This window comes from Drosophila serrata, unplaced genomic scaffold (assembly GCF_035046125.1).
Source record: "Drosophila serrata isolate PLE 108 unplaced genomic scaffold, ASM3504612v1 contig_272, whole genome shotgun sequence".
Taxonomy (NCBI): Eukaryota; Metazoa; Arthropoda; class Insecta; order Diptera; family Drosophilidae; genus Drosophila; species Drosophila serrata.
The window spans coordinates 12,321,368-12,341,482 of record NW_028257170.1 but is presented as its reverse complement, the minus strand read 5'-3'; the positions used below and the strand labels follow the sequence as shown (position 1 = coordinate 12,341,482).

At 38.0% G+C, this 20,115-nt stretch overlaps 1 protein-coding gene across 1 annotated transcript; it reads left to right on the top strand.

The window, feature by feature from the left end:
* The first annotated feature begins 1,071 nt into the window (after positions 1-1,071).
* On the top strand, positions 1,072-1,720 carry LOC147643580 (uncharacterized). The gene is made up of 2 exons (XM_086834469.1): positions 1,072-1,653; positions 1,709-1,720. The coding sequence occupies exons 1-2, from the start codon at positions 1,072-1,074 to the stop codon at positions 1,718-1,720; spliced, it is 594 nt and encodes a 197-aa protein (XP_086690595.1).
* Positions 1,721-20,115: the final 18,395 nt, after the last annotated feature.

Here is a 20,115-nt window from a genome sequence, read left to right as displayed (position 1 = left end):
CAAATAAAAAAGAAGAAAGAAACTGTAGCAGGCCAGTTAAGATAAGTATGCTCTGGCCACTCTAATTGAGATGTTACGCTCTCTCAAAAGAGAACATGAGAGAGCGACTGGCTAAGAATGGGGGTTGATTGAGTGTTTGCTGAGAGCGGCAGATCACTTGGTGAGAAGATCGGAACGAGAGTAGACGTGTAAAGACAAAAGTGTAAAGACAAGAGTGAAGAATAGATAAAACCAAGTATAAAAGTTTTAGATTAAATAATAAAGAAACATTAGTAAGAGAAGAAACGAATTAGAAGTGTTTAGAACTAAAAGGCGGCTACAAACTTCAGAAGTGGGATCAGAATCAAAAATTTTTCTCATCAGTTGGACAAATAAAATAAAATAATGGATTTGAACATAGCGGATATAACGGTTGTGCAACTAAAGCGGTGGTTGGAGCTGTTAAATTTGCCTACGAAGGGCACAAAAGTGGAGCTGTTCGCAAGGCTAGCCAAGGTTCCGATTGAAACTCGAGGCAGTGCTCCGGAAGAGTGTGTGGAGATGGAAAAGTTAGGTGACACGGACGTGGAAATCGACGGTGAGCTGGAGATCGCCAAAGAAACTCTTGGAGAATTGCGCGAGGAAACTGCCAAGGCGAGAAAAATTCTGGCAAATTTGAATCGCCAGATCGGCGCCAATGTCGGCGGCAGCCAGAGCAACGAAGACGGCGGGAATGAAAGAGACGAAAATTCTCGAATTCGGCATGGTTCCGAGAAGGAAGGACAGCTAGGCGTTAGAGTTGGCGACAGTGGCGGGCGACGAAACAACGACGCCAACAACAACAGTTCTGAGAACTTTGAACAGCTACCTACCAGAAGTTTCCAGAACTCGCAACGAGGCGACGGCAGAGGCGACGGCAGAGGAGACGGCAGAGGCGACGTACAGCGAGATGGCGAAATAGCAACAGACAGTTTCGCAACACCGGGTTTTAACATGGCCAGAGAAATGCTAATGGACTTCGGCAGCAAGGTGTGTGTGCGATCGTGGATTGACCAGTGGGACAGTATTTCGGCCCTTCATAGATTAACGGACATGCAGCGGCGAATTCTGTTGATTATCAAGCTCAAGGGAGATTCCCTACAATGGCTGCATGCTGAGACGGGACGGTTGGCGAAGCCAATGGACGAGCTCATCGAAGAATTAAAGCTAGCTTTTGGGGGCATTGAGTCAAAAGCGGCATTAAGGCGCAAATTTGAGGCACGCGTCTGGTCGCCGGACGAAAAATTTGCGATGTACTTCGAGGAAAAGTGCAGATTGGCTCGGTATGTGGCAATGGAAGAGGATGAGCTGGTGGATGGACTTGTAGAGGGCATTCCATTACCAAGTCTTCGAATGCAGGCTAAAATGCAATGTTTTGATGCACCGAGGAAAATGTTGCGAGCGTTTGCGGACATCAAGCTGCCAGCAAGGGCGTCAATTAAGGCGAAGGCGTCGGCGGCAAAGGCGGTTTCGACGAACAACGAAACTCGATGCTTCAACTGCAACGGCAAGGGGCACTGGAAGTGGGAGTGCACCAAGCCAAAGCGAGAGCCTGGTTCGTGTTATGGCTGTGGCGCAGAGGATCACCGTATTGCTGTATGTCCCCAGAATAAGAAGGAGGTGGAAAACAACTATGTAAGAGTATTCAAAATTTTTTGTGTGAAAAATACGAACCAGCCTATTATTACAGAGTGCCAAATAGATTCGGGAAGCCCAGTTTCGCTTATAAAACGTTCTTGTATACCGAAAAACATTAAGTTAGAACCTCTAAGAGAAAGTTATTTCGGATTAAACAAAAGCTTATTGAAAAGCTATGGAAAAATATTATGCTTTATATTAAAAAATGAAATAAAGATTTGGTTTAAATTAATTGTTGTGGCTAGCGAATCTATGCTCTGTAATATTGTGCTGGGGCGAGATTTTATGAAAGCTTGTAAATTAGAAATTAATTTAGAAACCTTAAAAATGATTACAATCGAGGAATGTAAAACCCAAGTCGGTCGTGATACAAACATTAGCTTAGTGAATGACAATACTAAGGACCCTTATGATTTGGATAGAGTATTAGGTTGCGAAAATTTAGAAAGTGAAATTTTAGTGGACAAAAATTTAGATAAAGGTAGTTTCAGTACAGATTTAGATCAAAAAGGTTTAGGTACAAGTTTAGGTGAGAATATTTTGGGTACAAATTTAGGAAAGAATATTTTAGGTACAAATTTAGGAGAAGATGATTTAGGTACAAATTTAGGAAAGAATATTTTAGGTACAAATTTAGGAAAGAATATTTTAGGTACAAGTTTAGGAGAGAATCTTTTAGGTACAAGTTTAGGAGAGAATCTTTTAGGTACAAATTTAGGAGAGAATCTTTTAGGTACAAATTTAGGAGAGAATCTTTTAGGTACAAATTTAGGAGAGAATCTTTTAGGTACAAGTTTAGGTGAGAACATTTTAGGTACAAATTTAGGAGAAAATGGTTTAGGTACAAGTTTATATGAGAACATTTTAGGTACAAATTTAGGAGAAAATGGTTTAGGTACAAGTTTATATGAAAACATTTTAGGTACAAATTTAGGAGAAAATGGTTTAGATACAAGCTTAGGTGAATGTTTAGAAGATAATAATTTAGGTACAGATGTTATACGGGAACAAACTTTAGGTACAAAAGGGTTAGGTGAGGAACATCGAGGTGTGTTAGACGAAAATTTTGATAGGGAAATGATGGATATAAACATTTTAGAAAACTGTGAGGAAGAAAAACTTTATAATATTGGTGAGCAAATAAACTATAAGGATTGTGAAACGTTTATCAAGATGTTAGAGACGCATTATGTTCAAGTCAAGCGACCGGAAGTTCCGAAAATAAAATGTGAAATGAAAATAGTGTTAGAAAACTCAAAACCATTTAGCTGCGCACCAAGAAGACTGTCATATAGTGAGAAGGAAGCATTGTCAAAAATGTTAGACGAATACATTAGAGATGGGATTATTCAACCTAGTAAATCGGAGTATGCTTCTCCTATCGTATTAGTGAAAAAGAAGTCGGGTGAACTTAGACTTTGTATAGATTTTAGAAAATTGAACAAAATAATGGCTAAGGACAATTATCCGATACCATTAATTGATGACCTTTTGGATAGCTTAGTGGGAAAATCAGTATTTACAAAATTGGATCTTAAGAATGGTTACTTTCATGTATTTGTCAACGAAGAGTCAGTGAAATATACGTCGTTTACCACCCCGTTAGGGCAGTTTGAGTTTCTACGGATGCCCATGGGTCTTAAAACAGCCCCACAGGTATTCCAGAGATTCGTCAATGACATATTTTCGGACATGATAAGAGAAAAGAAGGTAATCATATACATGGACGATATTTTGGTTGCAAGCAAAAGTTTAGAAGAACATTTAGATGTAGTAAAAGAAGTATTTAGAAGGTTAGTAGAAAACAAGTTAGAATTGAGAATGGATAAATGCAAATTTTTACAAGACAAGGTCAAATATTTAGGTTTTCTAATTTCAAACGATGGGATTAAGGCTGATAGCAAGGGGTTGGAAGCTATACAAAATTTTCCGATCCCAGGCAAGGTGCAAGCAGTTCAAAGCTTTTTGGGTCTTTGTTCATATTTTCGACGATTCATTAAGGATTTTTCTATATTAGCGAAACCATTATATGATTTATTGAGAAAGGATAGGCTTTTTAGGTTTGAAGAAGAAGAGTTAAATTGTTTTTCACTTTTAAAGGCGAAGTTAATGGAAGCGCCAGTGTTAGCTTTATACGATTACAGAGATGATGTCGAACTTCACTGCGATGCAAGTGCTTTAGGATTTGGGGCTGTGCTTCTTCAGAAAAAAGAAGACAGCAAGTTACATCCTATTTTCTATTTTTCGAAGAGATCAACTGCAACGGAAGCGAAGTATCACAGTTTTGAATTGGAGACTTTAGCTATAATTTATGCGTTGAGAAGATTTAGAATATATTTGCTAGGCAAACGATTTAAAATTGTAACAGACTGTAACTCTCTAACTTTAACACTCAATAAAATTGAGTTGAACCCAAGAATAGCAAGGTGGGCTCTAGAGCTACAGGAATTCGATTATGAATTAAAGCACAGAGCAGGCAGACAAATGCAACATGTAGATGCATTGAGTAGATGCAACAATATTATGATAGTGGAGGCAAATACATTCGAAACAAATTTAGTAATTTGTCAATCAAAAGATGTAAAGGTCCAGGAAATTAGGAAAATGTTAGAAAGCAGCGAGCATAAGTTATATGAAATGAGAAATGGTGTGATCTATAGGAAAAGCAACGACAACAGATTATTGTTTTACGTACCGAATCGAATGGAGGAACATGTGCTATACAAGTATCATGATGAAATGGGTCATATTGGGAGGGATAAAATGTTAGAAGTTATTGGAAAGAGTTATTGGTTTCCACGCATGAAAGATAAAGTCGTGGAACACATTCAAAATTGCTTAAAGTGTATAGCGTATGCTCCGAAGGTAGGTAGAGGAGATGGACATTTACATAGCATACCAAAAGGCAACAAACCTTTTGAGATCATTCATATAGATCATTATGGGCCGGTAGATAGTAGCAGATCAAAAAAGCATATATTTGTGGTCGTAGATGCATTTACAAAGTTTGTTAGGTTGTACACAACAAAAACGACAAATACAAAAGAGGTGATAAATGCATTAACAGACTATTTTCGAGCTTATAGTATACCTAGATGCATAGTATCAGATCGGGGCAGTTGTTTTACATCGTCTGATTTTGCAGAGTTTATGGAAATAAGTAATGTGAAGCACATAAAAATAGCGACGGGCTCGCCGCAGGCTAATGGCCAAGTTGAACGAGTCAATAGAAGCCTAGGACCTATGATAGCAAAATTGACAGAACCGGAAAAGGGATTACATTGGGATAGAGTTATGGAAAAAGTAGAGTATGCAATGAATAATACAATTCATAATAGTACTAAGCAGTGTCCTAGTGAAACATTATTTGGGATAAGACAGAAAGGAGAAGTTTTGGATAATCTAAAAGAAAGATTAGAAGACGAAAATGAGTTAGGAAATATTAGAAAAACCTTAGAAGATGTTAGAAAAGAAGCAGAAGAGGAACAAAGGAAATCTCAAATAAAGAATGAAAAATATTATAATGCAAAAAAGAAAACTGCTACAGAATATAAAGAAGGAGATTATGTTATGGTAAAGAATTTTGATAGCACTGTAGGAGCTTCGAGAAAACTCATTCCAAAAAGTAAAGGTCCTTATGTAATTGAAAAAGTTTTAAAAAATGACAGATATTTGCTTAAAGATATTGATGGGTTTCAGTTGTCTCGCAATCCATATCAAGGTGTTTGGAGTGCAAATAATATAAGACATTGGTTAAAACTGTAATTAAGATAGTAAACTAAGAATTGAATTGTAAATGAAAATCAAATTGTAAATAGTAGTTAAGTTATAATTCTAAGCAGAGATAGAGGGCTATCTCAAAGTCAGGACGGCCGAGTTGTAGCAGGCCAGTTAAGATAAGTATGCTCTGGCCACTCTAATTGAGATGTTACGCTCTCTCAAAAGAGAACATGAGAGAGCGACTGGCTAAGAATGGGGGTTGATTGAGTGTTTGCTGAGAGCGGCAGATCACTTGGTGAGAAGATCGGAACGAGAGTAGACGTGTAAAGACAAAAGTGTAAAGACAAGAGTGAAGAAAAGATAAGGCCAAGTATACAAGTTTTAGATTAAATAATAAAGAAACATTAGTAAGAGAAGAAACGAATTAGAAGTGTTTGGAACTAAAAGGCGGCTACAAAACCAACTTCAGAACGCATAAGTTTATATACCCTAGCAGGTACAACTTCGATCACTACGAATTCATACAGTATAAATTTATATATAAATGCCACAAAACATATTTAAAATTTTACAGTTACAATTTTATGGTTTGTATGACAAATATATGATATAGTAGTCCGATTTTCATAAAATTCAAAAAAACGAAATTCTAGAATATTATAAAATGAAATATTATATATGCAAATCTGTTGAAAACTGAAAAAGTTGTAATTTTTTTCTAACAATTTTCCGATTTTTCTTATGGTAGCAATATGATATAGTCGTCCGATCGGACCGTCCCAACATATATACGAGTTAAAAAATATATACTAGTTTGCGGTGAAACGGACAGACTGACGGACAGACGGACATGGCTAGATCGACTCGGCTGTTGATGCTGATCAAGAACATATATACTTTATATAGTCGGTAGATGAATTCTTCACTGCGTTGCAAATTTCGGACTGAAATTTTAATACCATGCAAGGGTATAATATTGGTACTCAATTGTATGTAATTTATTGACTTAAATATTACTTTTATTAAAAATCCTTACAATACATCCTTATTTTCTTCCATTCTCGAGTAACTAAAACAAAACAAAGGTCACGTAATATTTTGCTCAACTATCTTTCCCACTGTTTTGGGAATGCATATTATTGTGGATACTTTGCGGGTTAATCTTCCAACAAACGTTGTATTGTTCTAGGGCCTTTTAGCATGCTTACACTCACTCTTCTCAGCCTTTTCCTATTTTGTGCTAATGTCTGCTTGACTTGCCGAATCTGGTTGAGTTAAGTTGGAAATTCATAGTGGGAAGGCATTTGCAGCTTATACATTTTTCCCTACAAATTATTTACGAAACACTTCTAATCCGGCCCACAGAAACTTGCAGATTTTTGCCGGCATAGTTCAGTGTTCAGTGCATATGCGGTTAGATTTTAGTATCCAAATAATTTTAGCAAATATGGAGTTTTCCCCCCTTAATTTGTCAGTAAAATTGAAGTGGTCTGAGCACTTTGGTAATAATTCTAGAATCCTTGCTTAGTAAGGACCCGGTCTTCACTGTACACATATTTTTAATAAACATATAATGCAAAATGTCTTCTTTTCTGTGTGATTTGTTTACGAAACAATAGGAAAAGAGTTCCTCGGTGTATGCAATTAATGCCGCATATTGTTCTCAGTTCTCGTGGCACGAAGCCTACTTTTTGGCAACCCTTGAAACCATTGTTATTATGGATTATTTCCTCCATATATCTCTTATGTATGTGAAGGCCAGAACAGTGCTGTTGCGTTGCGTATTTACGATTGTGCAGAGACGAAAACCCCACCCACCGCACAAGATAAACAGGCGAGGCCAGAGAGCCGGGGTCCATGGAAATTAAGCCAATACCAATGACTGGACTGCGGTTGCTGCTCGAATGAGTCTCAGCCACGTTAATTGCAACGCTTTGTGAAGTCTTTCGTGCCGCTCCCGGCTCATCCACTACCAGATGCATGTGTGCATACATATCCCGGATGGTGCCCAGAGTGGAGCGTAGAGTCATGCATTTTTTCGCCATGCGGTTTTCCCCACATTTTCCAGACTGCGTGTGGAATATTTACTGCATGGCACATTAAGCAGGCAAGTGGTGATATATTTGAGTTTATGAGTGCCTGCCGCATCCTTCTCACCGAAAAGATCCTAAAATTAACTGCTTTCAACCGGTTCATGGACAAGAGTATATTGTCTTTGTGTATTTCAATCAATTTTATTTAATCGATAAATTTAATTAAAATGTTGCTATCTATATTATTACCTTACTATTTTCTTGGATTCGTTAGAAAATCTGCAAAATAGTAGAGAGTATTAAATGACCTGAGGGGTATTATATGATCGGGATCCTAGACTAATAATGTTTCTTCTTGTTCATTGATGAGAAGATGATTCGGCCTGCCAGGGCTTATTGCAGCGTTAAATTCATGACGTTTTTGTGTATTTTCCAGCCCAGACGCACATTACTTGCCAACTCAGTGAGCTAAGCTAACCTAAATTATTGATAAACTGTTTTTGCAGTTGCCTTGGGTAATTAGAGCTAGGCAGCCGATTGGAAAATGATGTAAAAAAAAAGAGTATAAAAACAATTAGTAGGAGTTGCTCCATTCCCAACACGCTTTCAACTTTCAGGGCAAGTTCGTTCTCCCTAAGAAGCCGCATCATTTCAATTCTTTTTTTTTCGTACCCAAGAAAATAAGTTTTCAGCAGCAGTAAAAGTTTTCCCAATGCAAAACTGAGCAAATATTTGCCCTTCGACTTTGGGAACAGCACCTGCAGTCCGTTAAGGTCCATCAAGGTGCATCTAGGAGCGGGCGGGGGGGCAGGGTGGAAATACCTGGTGGTATCAAACAAAAGGCAGAACATTTCACTTGGCTTTTGTTATTAAAAAATTCCTAAAATTACCAAAGATAAATATTAATAACAAGCCGCAGCTAACAGTTGCTTTTCCGGCCCTGCAATAGTCCTTCGTCTGCAGTTTGTTGTTAGCAGGTATTTTTTAATTTGCATTGTGCGGCTTGAGGTTGAGTGCGGTTCGAGGGAAGACAAACTCAAACAATTTGCGTTTTTCATTAAGTCATCTTTCTTCCCCTTCCCGGCACTCTGCTCTGGCAACTTGGGAGTTTATTATATGAAATAATTTATCCGAGTGGCATGCCTTCGGCACAGGCCAGAGCGGAGAGCAGGAGCTCAGGAGTCGCCGGGACAGCTGTCATTAAATGCAGGAGCGAGCATTTGAATAAGCTCCAGGATAAGAGGAGATTTTGGCCAAAGCAACGCTGGATGTGGTCGATGAAACGAAATAAGTTGCTGGTCAGCCGGACATCCTCCTTACGGATGATGATGCATGCAAGCCAAAAAAGGAAAGACACTGGCAAAGAGGGTCTAGAGTTCAGTGCATTTAATAGTTTCCATTTTGTTAAATTTCTGCTGCTGCCTGCGGCTTTTGACGTTGGCACTTCCGTTTCCGCTTGAATTATCGCGCACAGCAGGCGGCGGCGGCGAGGTGGTGAGGTGGCAGGTTCCAAGAGGCGGGCCACGGGAAATTGCATTAACTGTGGCAAAAGTCGCTGGCAGCCTTTGGGTGGCCTGTCTGCGTTTAATATGCAACTTTCCACACACACACACACACACAGCGCGGAGCTGCGACACACCTACCTTTAGCTGTCTTGCGTCATTTTGAAATATTTGTGGCATCAAATGCAGTCGTCAACTTGATTAAATGTCATGCATAAAGCAACAGCCAAGCTGCAGATGAAGATGGAGCTGCAGATGGGAATGGGAATGGTGAGCGGGGACTGGGGGGTTGCGGACTGTGTGGCAAGCAAGAAATTGCAAGGCGTTTGAATAAAAAAAAACCCAGGCAGCGGAATGAAGATTGTGGAAGGGAGGAAGACGACTAAAAGCAACTGCCAGATGAGTTGAGCATAGAGGAAGCTGCAACCTGCCGAGTTGACATGACCCCAAAGTGACATGCAGATTTGTTTGCCAGAAATATTACTTATGGCTCTGGCTTTAGTGCTATGCCCCGTGGGGCATTCTCAAAAGGAGAAGATCAATTACAAAATGAAATGTGTCCGACTCTTTAAAAAATTCAAATTTTGTATACTTTTGTGTGAGCCTCTTTAAAAAACATGTTGCCTATGAACAGAGAATATATGTAGATAATAGAATTAATGAACAGAGAATATAGATAATAGAATAAATAAATTTAAGTAGTCATTCACAGCATCTGAATTTTACTTGTTTACTATTCACTGTTCGATATTCACTGTTCGCTATTCACTGTTCACTATTCACTGTTCACTATTCATTGTCCACTGTTTCACTGATCTCAAATATACCATTAAGTGCTGCACAACAAAAATACTGATACAATAATACAAAACTTATACCTTGGATAATAGAATAAATATATAAAAGAATAAATAAATTCAAGGATTTATTCAGAGCATCTGGCTTTATATGTTCACTGTTCACTGTTCACTATTTATTGTTCACTGTTTCATTGATCTAATATATACCATTAATGCTGCACGAACAAAATAGTGAGCGTAACAAATTGTATTACTTACATTCAAATATGATGATACCTTGGCCTTTTGTACTCGCAAATAAACAAATAATAGAAAAGATAATTTTTTGATTCCGATTAGAGTATCAACTCTTTCGATTACAAATGGACAAAAAAATTCACATAATCTAATTTCTAAACTGTTTTATATGCGTAAAACTTTATAGTTTTATTTGTGTATGCCAAGCTAATATTTATGTTAAAAGAAGGCAGATTCACAAGCAAAAACAAACTTTAGATTTACTATATAAAAATCAACGGACTTATAATTACTACAATTATAACTTTAAGTGATAAAAATTGCCGTTAATTTTGTTATCTATTCAATTTCCATTTGTTTCTATGTCAGCTATATTATATAGTCGTCCGATCTGCCTGCAAATTTCCATTAAAATAACTCAAAAAATGAGATATTGTACGGGTAGAACCCAAAATATCATGTATACACCATGTTGACATATAACGTCATCATATGTCATGTTTTTTCCGGCCTATTGCCTCTTAGACACACACACACGACACGAAATAATCATTACTTTAATTTCTTTTGACATAAACATACGAATGCAGGATATATTTGTGAATTGAATCAATTTATTTGAAATTTCTTGGGCCAGAACAGAAGAGAAGGAGTCGTGGGCGCCCAGAAATATGCAGCAATTTATTTTATCTGTCCGCTTGCCAAACCTCTTTCTGTTCATTTGATTGAAAATGCGAATTACTTATGTACAGCCGAGCATTCTCCGTTGGCTATATAGGGAGAGTGGCAAATCTGAAATCAAATCAAATCAATTTCCTCAAACGTTACTCGCTCTCTAGCCCAAGTTCCATCTTCCGTCTTCCCCACCGCGTCACCGACTTTGACGCTCCTCGTTCTATTTGGAATTTCAGCCCTGTCTGATCGAATTTAAATTTTTGTGGCACATTTCAGAGCTGGCACTCTATGAGGGGAAAGGACGCCGCTGAAGGGTTGCCTTTAATTATGCCATCGGCGGAATACTTCCTACTATGAAGGAGCGGAAGATCAGGACTGAAACTGTCAATAGAATAATAAAAATTCTTTGAAAACAGTTTGGCAGCAAGGCTCAAAAACTTTACTCGGCTATCGGATTGCCCAAAGCCACATATGCAAACTCATTTTACTCGGCAGGGCAAATAAAGCCACAGGAATGCAGAACATTTTATAAATTGCTATTTTGTCGAGGGTCAGAGGTCAGACAGCCTACTACTACAACATCGATCAGTTTATGGGTCTTTGCACAACACGAACCAGGCATAATTAGCAAAAGAATTTTCCCATCAAATGTGGAAAATGGTTCAAAATGCGACCCGAAGTGTTGAAAAGGCTGGCAATAAAAACTCAGTGAGGAAATCTAAAAGTTATGAATCAAAAATAATAGGAAAAAGTAAGGCGGACAGAGGAGGAAACTTTTTATGATTTCAATAAAGTTGTTAACTTTATTAAAATTTTTCCTTGGCTCAAGAAAAGTTGTCTAGAAGCCAGCCAAGCATAGAATTACTATGAGAGAAAATACTTTCGCTGACTACGACGTCCATAAATTGACAATTTAAGTCCGGGAGCAGACGGGTATCCGTGGGACGGAGAGGCAACTGGAGTAACTAGCGAAAAAGTTGTACTAAAATCGCGCATCAATGAAGCATAAATGCATAATGCTAAAGGCAAGTCAAACTAATAAATGTTCAACAATGAAAGGGGCAGTGGCAGTGGCAGTGCTCAGCAGCAGGACAACCGTCATCGTCCTTTATGGCCATCATCGTTACATGCTAAATTACACGCCAAATTGCGCACAGCCAGCCAGCTCTATGGCTTATTGATTTTAAGTAAAAATCTGACTCCTGGCTCTCCTCTGTAAATACAAATCGAAGGCAGACCAGGGGATTCCGAATTGGAACCCAAAGTGCAGGCCACTTGTGCCATAAACAAATCAAATATTTCTCATATTTCTACGATTTTTACGCATAGTTGCATCAAAGAAGGATTGCAAGGCAGCTGCAAAATGTATTGCATGCCCCCAGTAGGGAAGACCAGCGGCAGGTGCAGGATCAGGTACAGGTCAGAGGTCGATGCCGGAAAAGCAAGTAATGCCGATGCCCAAAAAAATGCATAGTTAAAGTACGTTTGCTCTCATTCCTTAATATGCACTACGTATGCATGTAGGTTGCTGGTTGTACTCATAAATTCAACATTTAATCAAAGGAGGCAGTTGGGAAGAGGATGAAAGAGTCATCGATAGCATCGAGCATCGTGTTTCACGGCTCACTGGTCAGGAGATTTATCGAGCGCTTCTTGGGATTAGGAGTTTCTCCCTCAAAGATTTCCCCCTCCTTTTTGCAAGTCAGAATCCACAGAAAGTGGTGCTTGTATGCGACTGTTGAAGCGCAAAAAACATTCATTTCGATGGGTTCCTCACCTTAGCTCACAATTAACTTTGGCTTTTGCAAAACAATTTGCTTCATGGGTTTGTTGGAGAGCAGTTTCGGCCAAAACCTATAAATGTATGCCACATAATTAAAAACCCAACTTTATCAGCAGATAAAGCAGTAGAGGGAGGTGGAAAAACACGAGGTAAACAAGTAAAAACCAGCTTAATAAAAGGTAAAAATTATGAAGCACTTCATATTCCCATCTCTATGCATCCTATCCACCACGAGGAAAAACAAAAACTCAAACTCAAACCAAAGTAGTGGCCCGGGGTACAAGCAATCAACAAAAAAAAAACGACCTCGTCAACAACTCTGGCTTAAGAGAAAAAATATCACAATTGGGTGGAAAAAAGGGGGCCTGTTGGGGGCTGGGCCAGCATCATCATCAGCCACAGCCACATCCACATCCACATCACCCATGGCAACTTTGTTGCTGGCAGCATAGTTGGCATCAAAAAAGTTCTCCGGGGATAAGTGGGTGGGATGCGGGGGCGCTCTTCAACGATTGCTAAGCAACGCAACAGTTTGCCATGGCTATAATACGTTATAATTTGTTATTGAGTTCTGTTCAGAGCAGCTGCAAAAATGCTGGAAAAAAACGAGAAATGAGAGCAGCCAGACCTGGGACCTGAAGCCAAGCTGGGGTTGGGTGGTGGTGGCAAATATGGGAAAAAGTAAACAAAAATAGAAAAATAAATCCGACTCTATTCGAACAGCAGTTACACTTTCTTAAGGCCATGAAATTATAGAAGGATATAATAAGAATATTAAGTCTTTTTCTATTTTGGGGTTCCTAAGTAATGTCAATTCTGTTTTCATCAATCCAAATTAAGTTATTCCCCTCATATTTTGCGGAGAGTGTAAGTGTCCTTGCGGTTTCGTATTTTATTATTTTTCTGGGGTCCGAAAACGGCCTGCGCAAAAAAGAAATACATATATATATATATATATATCTATGTATATGATTGGCAGAAACAGCTTTTTAGTGCCTGGTAGTCCCTTTTATTTGTTGTATTTATTTCATGTTTTCCACCTCGCTTCGCCCTCACCAGATCTGCCTTGTGTCATGGGAGAGAAGTATAAAAATAAACTTTTTTTCAATTTGGTTAGTGCTTTGTGTGTGTGCCTTATGAAATTGATGCTCGAAAATCGCACTCAATTAGTGGGGATTTAATATTTATTTATTGTAGCTGTTGCTTCCCCCGCATCAGTTGAGATAGTCAAGTATGACAGTCGGGAAAGAATGTTTATGCGCTTAACTTGATTCATTGCTAATGTCATTCGAATTGATTATTTGAGTAAACTCAAGTAAACTGCCATAGAGAGTTGGTTGCTTTGAAAGAATTTGTGTATTTCTCGAATATCATTGAAGATTATTTATTGATTAGTCATTCTTATAATTACTGACATTAAATTAAAAGGACATCTGTTGTCCAAAACGAGAAGCTGCAAGGTCATAAAATATTTTCAAGTGAAAAGGAATAAGCTTTAAAAGCTAATGACGACCAAACTTTTATAGAAAAAATTATAACTACTACTTGGGCAGGACCTAGAAAGCCCACTTATATACAGCTAATGTTAACGAAACTTCAAACTTTAGAAAGCTCACCAGAACCCGAGCTTTTTGGAGCCCTAACAGGTTCTAAAAAAGCTCACAGGACCGAAAGCTTTTCGCACTCTTGCGAAAGCTCATTCTCCCGTATAACAGTTTCTGAACGCATAACAGTGTCCTACAAATTCAACCTTTCAACTGACATTAGCGAACATTTTCGCCATTCCGCCCAATTGTGCGTAGCCTCGAAGGATTCCACAGCCCCTCTACAAGTCCCCTCCTTGCCAACAGCCAATATCTCGTTAGTGCGTCTGCAGCCTTAGCTTAAACACAGGACATTTACTTTATGTGTTCTTAAGTGACAGTCGCAGGATGAGGACCGGGATAACCAGTAGCTGGAACGGCGACAGCGACGACGACGGCGAACGGAGGAGTCAGGCATAACGATTACATTAGAAGCAAGTAAAATTTCATAAAAATGCTCTACGTGCGCAGCCTTTTTGAATATGTAATGATGCCACGAAGGGAGTGCAATTTGCACACACACACACATACAGTGGCACAGTCAAGTGCGCACACACTGACACAAGCACCAACTAATACCCACGTAACGTCAAACGACTGAGAATACAAAAAATTCTATTTGTGGTTGGAGCGGCCGACTTTATTACGGCTACAGTGTATGAGTGAGTGGAGAGCTGAAAAATAAAAGCCGCAGCTACCAACAAAAAAAAGAGGCTAATATTTTACTATCAATTTGGGGCTGGCATTAATTTGTGCGAATTTTCGGCACTCGAGTTTGATCAATTGTGGCCTATGGTTTATTTTACGCCAGTTGGTTGATGAGGGTGTTGTTAGCAGGACCACCCGTCAAAACGCAGGCTGTCCTGACTGCGGTTAGTGGACAGTGGGCCATTGTCTGAGTTTTACTTTACTCCAAGCGTAACGAAAGTGCCCTAAAAATTCTCAAGTCTGAATTCCGCGATAAGTTAGCAGCAAAAAGTAAGATGATCAGCTTTAGGGAGGTAAGCTTAGACAAATATTACCTGTGTGAACAGATTTATTTGCATACCTATGTATATTATCTATATATAATATATTAAGACCTCTTAAATTGAATGTATAACTAAGGATTTTCCACTAAGAATACATGGAAAATTTACACAAGTCTTAACTATTTGTAATTTTGGTTTAATAATGATACTATAGATACAAACCCTAACCCAAATCAACCTCTTTGGACAATATTTAAATCCATGCTTAAGTTGAGGCAATAAATTAGTAAATATCGTAAATATAGTAACTGCATGGCACCACTGTGCAACATCAGTTTTTCAATCCATTTAAATTATAGTATATTAAGACCTCTTAAATTGAATATGAACCTAGGGTTTTCAACTAAGGATACATAAAAAAATTACAAAAATCTCAACTATTTGTAGCTTTTGTTGAATGGAAATACTATTGATACATCAACCTCTTTAGGCAGGATTTAAAATCACGATTAAGTTGAGGCAATAAATTAGTAAATATCGTAAATATAGTAACTGCATGGCACCACTGTGCAACATCAGTTATTCAATCCATTTAAATTACGGTATATGAAGACCTCTTAAATTGAACATAACCCCAGTAACAATTTGTAGCTTTTGTTGAATATAAACCTATGATTTACAACTAAGGATACATAGAAAAGTAACAAAAATCTCAAATATTTGTAGCTTTTGTTGAATGGAGATACTATTGATACATCAACCTCTTTAGGCAGGATTTTAAATCATGATTGAGTTGAGGCAAACAAATAAAAAAAAATTACATGGTAATCGCATGACACCACTGTGCAACATCAGTTTTTCAATCCATTTAAATTACAGTATATTAAGACCTCTTAAATTGAATATAAACCTAGAGTTTTCAACTAGGGATACAGAGAAAAGTAACAAAAATCTCAACTATTTGTAGCTTTTGTTGAATTGAGATACTATTGATACATCAACCTCTTTAGGCAGGATTTAAAATCACGATTAAGTTGAGGCATTAAATTAGTAAATATCGTAAATATAGTAACTGCATGACACCACTGTGCAACATCAGTTTTTCAATCCATTTAAATTACGGTATATGAAGACCTCTTAAATTGAACATAACCCCAGTAACAATTTGTAGCTTTTGTTGAATATAAACCTATGATTTACAACTAAGGATACATAGAAAAGTAACAAAAATCTCAAATATTTGTAGCTTTTGTTGAATGGAGATACTATTGATACATCAACCTCTTTAGGCAGGATTTTAAATCATGATTGAGTTGAGGCAAACAAATAAAAAAAAATTACATGGTAATCGCATGACACCACTGTGCAACATCAGTTTTTCAATCCATTTAAATTACAGTATATTAAGACCTCTTAAATTGAATATAAACCTAGGGTTTTCATCTAGGGGTACATAGAAATGTAATAAAAATCTCAAATATTTGTAGCTTTTGTTGAATGGAGATACTATTGATACATCAACCTCTTTAGGCAGGATTTAAAATCACGATTATGTTGAGGCGTTAAATTAGTAAATATCGATAGAAAAAAAACCACATGGTAATCGCATAGCACCACTGTGCAACATCAGTTTTTCAATCCATTTAAATTGCCTATAGGCCCAGGTCGGTGGTGGAGCCCGTCGTAGGCGTTCTGCGGTTTCGTTACATATTCGATTTTGTACACTTTGCAGTCGTCGTCGCCATTATAGTTCGTCATCGTCCTGTTTGCCACCGCCAAGGCCCCCCAATCTGCCTCACCGGCGTCTGTTTGGGCTGCAACTTAAGCGGCTTTTCCCTGTAAGTGCGGGTGTTCTTGTGTGTGATGAAAACTGCCCCGGACGGCGGCAATTTGGCTAAAACGGTAAGCCCACGCCTACCTGCGCCCACAAAAACGCACTACACAAATTGCTATTTATGTGAGTGCCCGACGGGGTCCAACCCGTCCCTCTACCGCTCCCAGGGCCTGTGCCTTCTCTGTTGGTGCGGTTGAAATGAGCAAATTGTATGCGATTGTGGTAACCACAAAGGAAAAAAAATGAAAAAGGACCCCAGTTGGAAAAGCAGAACCTCTAGTGCAGCTTAGTTTTTTAGAGGTTGTGCATGGTGAAATTTGGGTCACGTAGTTAAATTCTCCTGCTCGTTCCGATTTTGGTTTACCTTATTTTTTTACAAATTTACTTAAAATAAATTAGTTTTGCTAAACCACAAAAACAGCAACGTTGGCAGGGCAAAAAAAAAAAGAAGAAAATCAAAAGCAATGCATGAAATAAATGCGAAGAAATCACTGGCAATGCCCAAAGGACTTCCATGCTACAAACAGGTCTCGAAATGGACATAGAACGTCCTTTGGGCAGGAGGCGGAGATGGGAAAGGAGAGTGCAGGCAATTTTATGGTCAGACACGCAATTTACGCCCTCGTCTATCTCGGTGTGATTGTGTGAATGTAAAGAGGCAAAGGAAAAAATGCCCAACTATTTGCCATTTTAGTCACCAGGGGGCCCATGACTCGACTAACGAAGCAGAGGTCAGCAGGACGATGGGAAGGACCAGCAGCAGGACTAGCTGGTTGGCAATTCTATTAAAGCCCCAACGCGCTAAGCATTTGAAATCGAGCGCATAACATGGCCAGTCAGGACCTTGGTTCAAAACCCAAGATATAGCGTAAGGCCACCTAGGAAAATCACATTCGAAATAAAAACAAGAAAGGAAGCTAACTTCGGCACGCCGAAGTTTATATACCCTTGCAGATAGAACTTCTATGAATAGGAATCCATACGATATAAATTATATATATTTGTGTTAAAAAACAATGAAGTAATACCTGCTTTCATTTCATTCACCTATACATATTATATTTGCAGTTTTACATTCACAGTGTTGCATTTTTCTCCACATCTAACGACCGTTTGTATGGCACCTATATGATATAGTCGTCTGATTTTCATGAAATTTGACACAAAATTTAAGACTAATATAAAATGGCTATACCTTAAATTTGATGAAAATCAGCTGAACACTTAAAAAGGTAAATATTTAATTGTATTAATTTCTCGATCGTTCCTTTCTGAGCTAAATGATATAGTAGTCCGATTTTCATAAAATTTTACGCAAAATTGTAGAGTATAGAATATAGAATGGCTATATCTCAAATTTGATCCAATTCTATTGAAAACTGAAAAGGTTAAAAAAAAATTTGTAAAAATTTTCCGATTATTCCTATGGCAGCTATATGATATAGTCGTCCGATCCGGCCCGTTCCGACATATATACGAGTGAGAGTATATAGAAGGCAAACTACAAAATTTCATTCAGATAGCTTCAAAACTGAGAGACTAGTTTGCGTAGAAACGGACAGACGGACAGACGGACAGACGGACAGACGGACATGGCTAGATCGACTCGGCTGTTGATCCTGATCAAGAATATATATACTTTATATAGTCGGAGGTGCCTTCTTCACTGCGTTGCAAACTTCTGACTGAAATTATAATACCCTGCAAGGGTATAAAAAATCATCAACATTAATTGATTGGGACAGTCGATAAAACATAAATAGAATTAGTAGGACCTAAACTTCGGATTATTCGTTGGAATATAATAAATAGTAATCAATTATATATAAATATGTAAAGTTTAGTGAGAAACCTACTATCGAGTGTTATTAATATTTAAATATAAACATATTAAATTCCCCATGTTTCACGGGTTTATATTCTTTATTAGCATTACCATAACTGAACTATTTAACTATGTTCCTTTGCCCTTCAGTCTGTTAGTCAGTCCGTATAAGAAAATATATATAAAGCTGGATTTTAAAACTGGTTAACTTAACACTTAACACAATCTTGAAAAAAATAATAGAGAGAAACAAACAAGCTTCTGTTTAGAGCATTTGAGTGGTATCTAATATAATTTCTTATTTTAACAACATAATAGTTTTTGATTTGATGAAAATATATGCTAAGATACTAGAGATATACAAAATCTCCCGAGATGTCCCAGTATTTCAGTTGGAAATGAAAATAGAAACAATAAATTAAGGAGAATCTTCTTATATTTCAAATATTTAGATACTTTAGAACAACAAAAAAATTATCTATCATACTTTCTTATGAAAATTGCTGATATTCCAATTCACTCTAGGATGGAATAAAGGTATAGCTTCATTACCTATATCTATATCAGTAAGCAAATAAAATCGAATATATTCTAAAACGACCCTATTGAATGCAACCAAAAACTAAAAGATAGTTGGTTATTTTACTTTAGTTTTTTTGTAAAACCATTTATTTGTTTTAATCTGGATTGAAATAGGTTTCAACCATCTGGCTGGGTGGGTTCGGGTACCTAAATAAAAACCAATTACTTACGAAATCCCCGGCTGCTGCAACTAAATCAAAAATAGACAACAGAGAGCTGTTGATTTTCAACTTCCAACCTTCGAATAAAACTAAACAGAGTTACCCTTTATTGCAAAGGCGTCTGTGCCATCTGTACAATCGGAGCAAATTAAAATTCCAACATATCTGCATATTGGACTAACAAGTGCATCCAGAGATTAAATCAAAATTCATTTTAGCCGAGATTGTAATCAAAATAAAGAAAACTAGCGCCGACCATGTGATACCCGGTAGCCAAGCTGTTGTTTTTTATCTTTTCAATTTCATTCTTTTTACGACAGACGTACTAGACTGTTGATCCTGACCGGGATGGTAAATACTTTATAGAGTTTTCCCGCACAATATATGGCACTAATACCATTTATAGAGCTACTCTACGAGTACCGCATACAAAAGCCGCTATAGCAAAGTGTGATGATCAAAAAGAAAAATACGCTTGTAGCCCCTAAAAATTCACCACTGGGGATTGGTAAAATAGGACCCCGAAATGCTGCACATACGCTCTGTGACTGGCCAAGAGTACCGCCGCCCACAGCAGCTCTGCATTGCAAAACTGTCCGGTGTGTTTGATGCACAAATCCCTCAACTGAAATAGATTTACGTCACTGCCAGACGACGGCAGTCGTCCGGCCTGTTTGGGAGGAGGAGTACGAGGATTTGGGGGCAACAAGCTGCACTGCAATTGCGTTTGTTGACCATTTTTTTGCCCCCCCA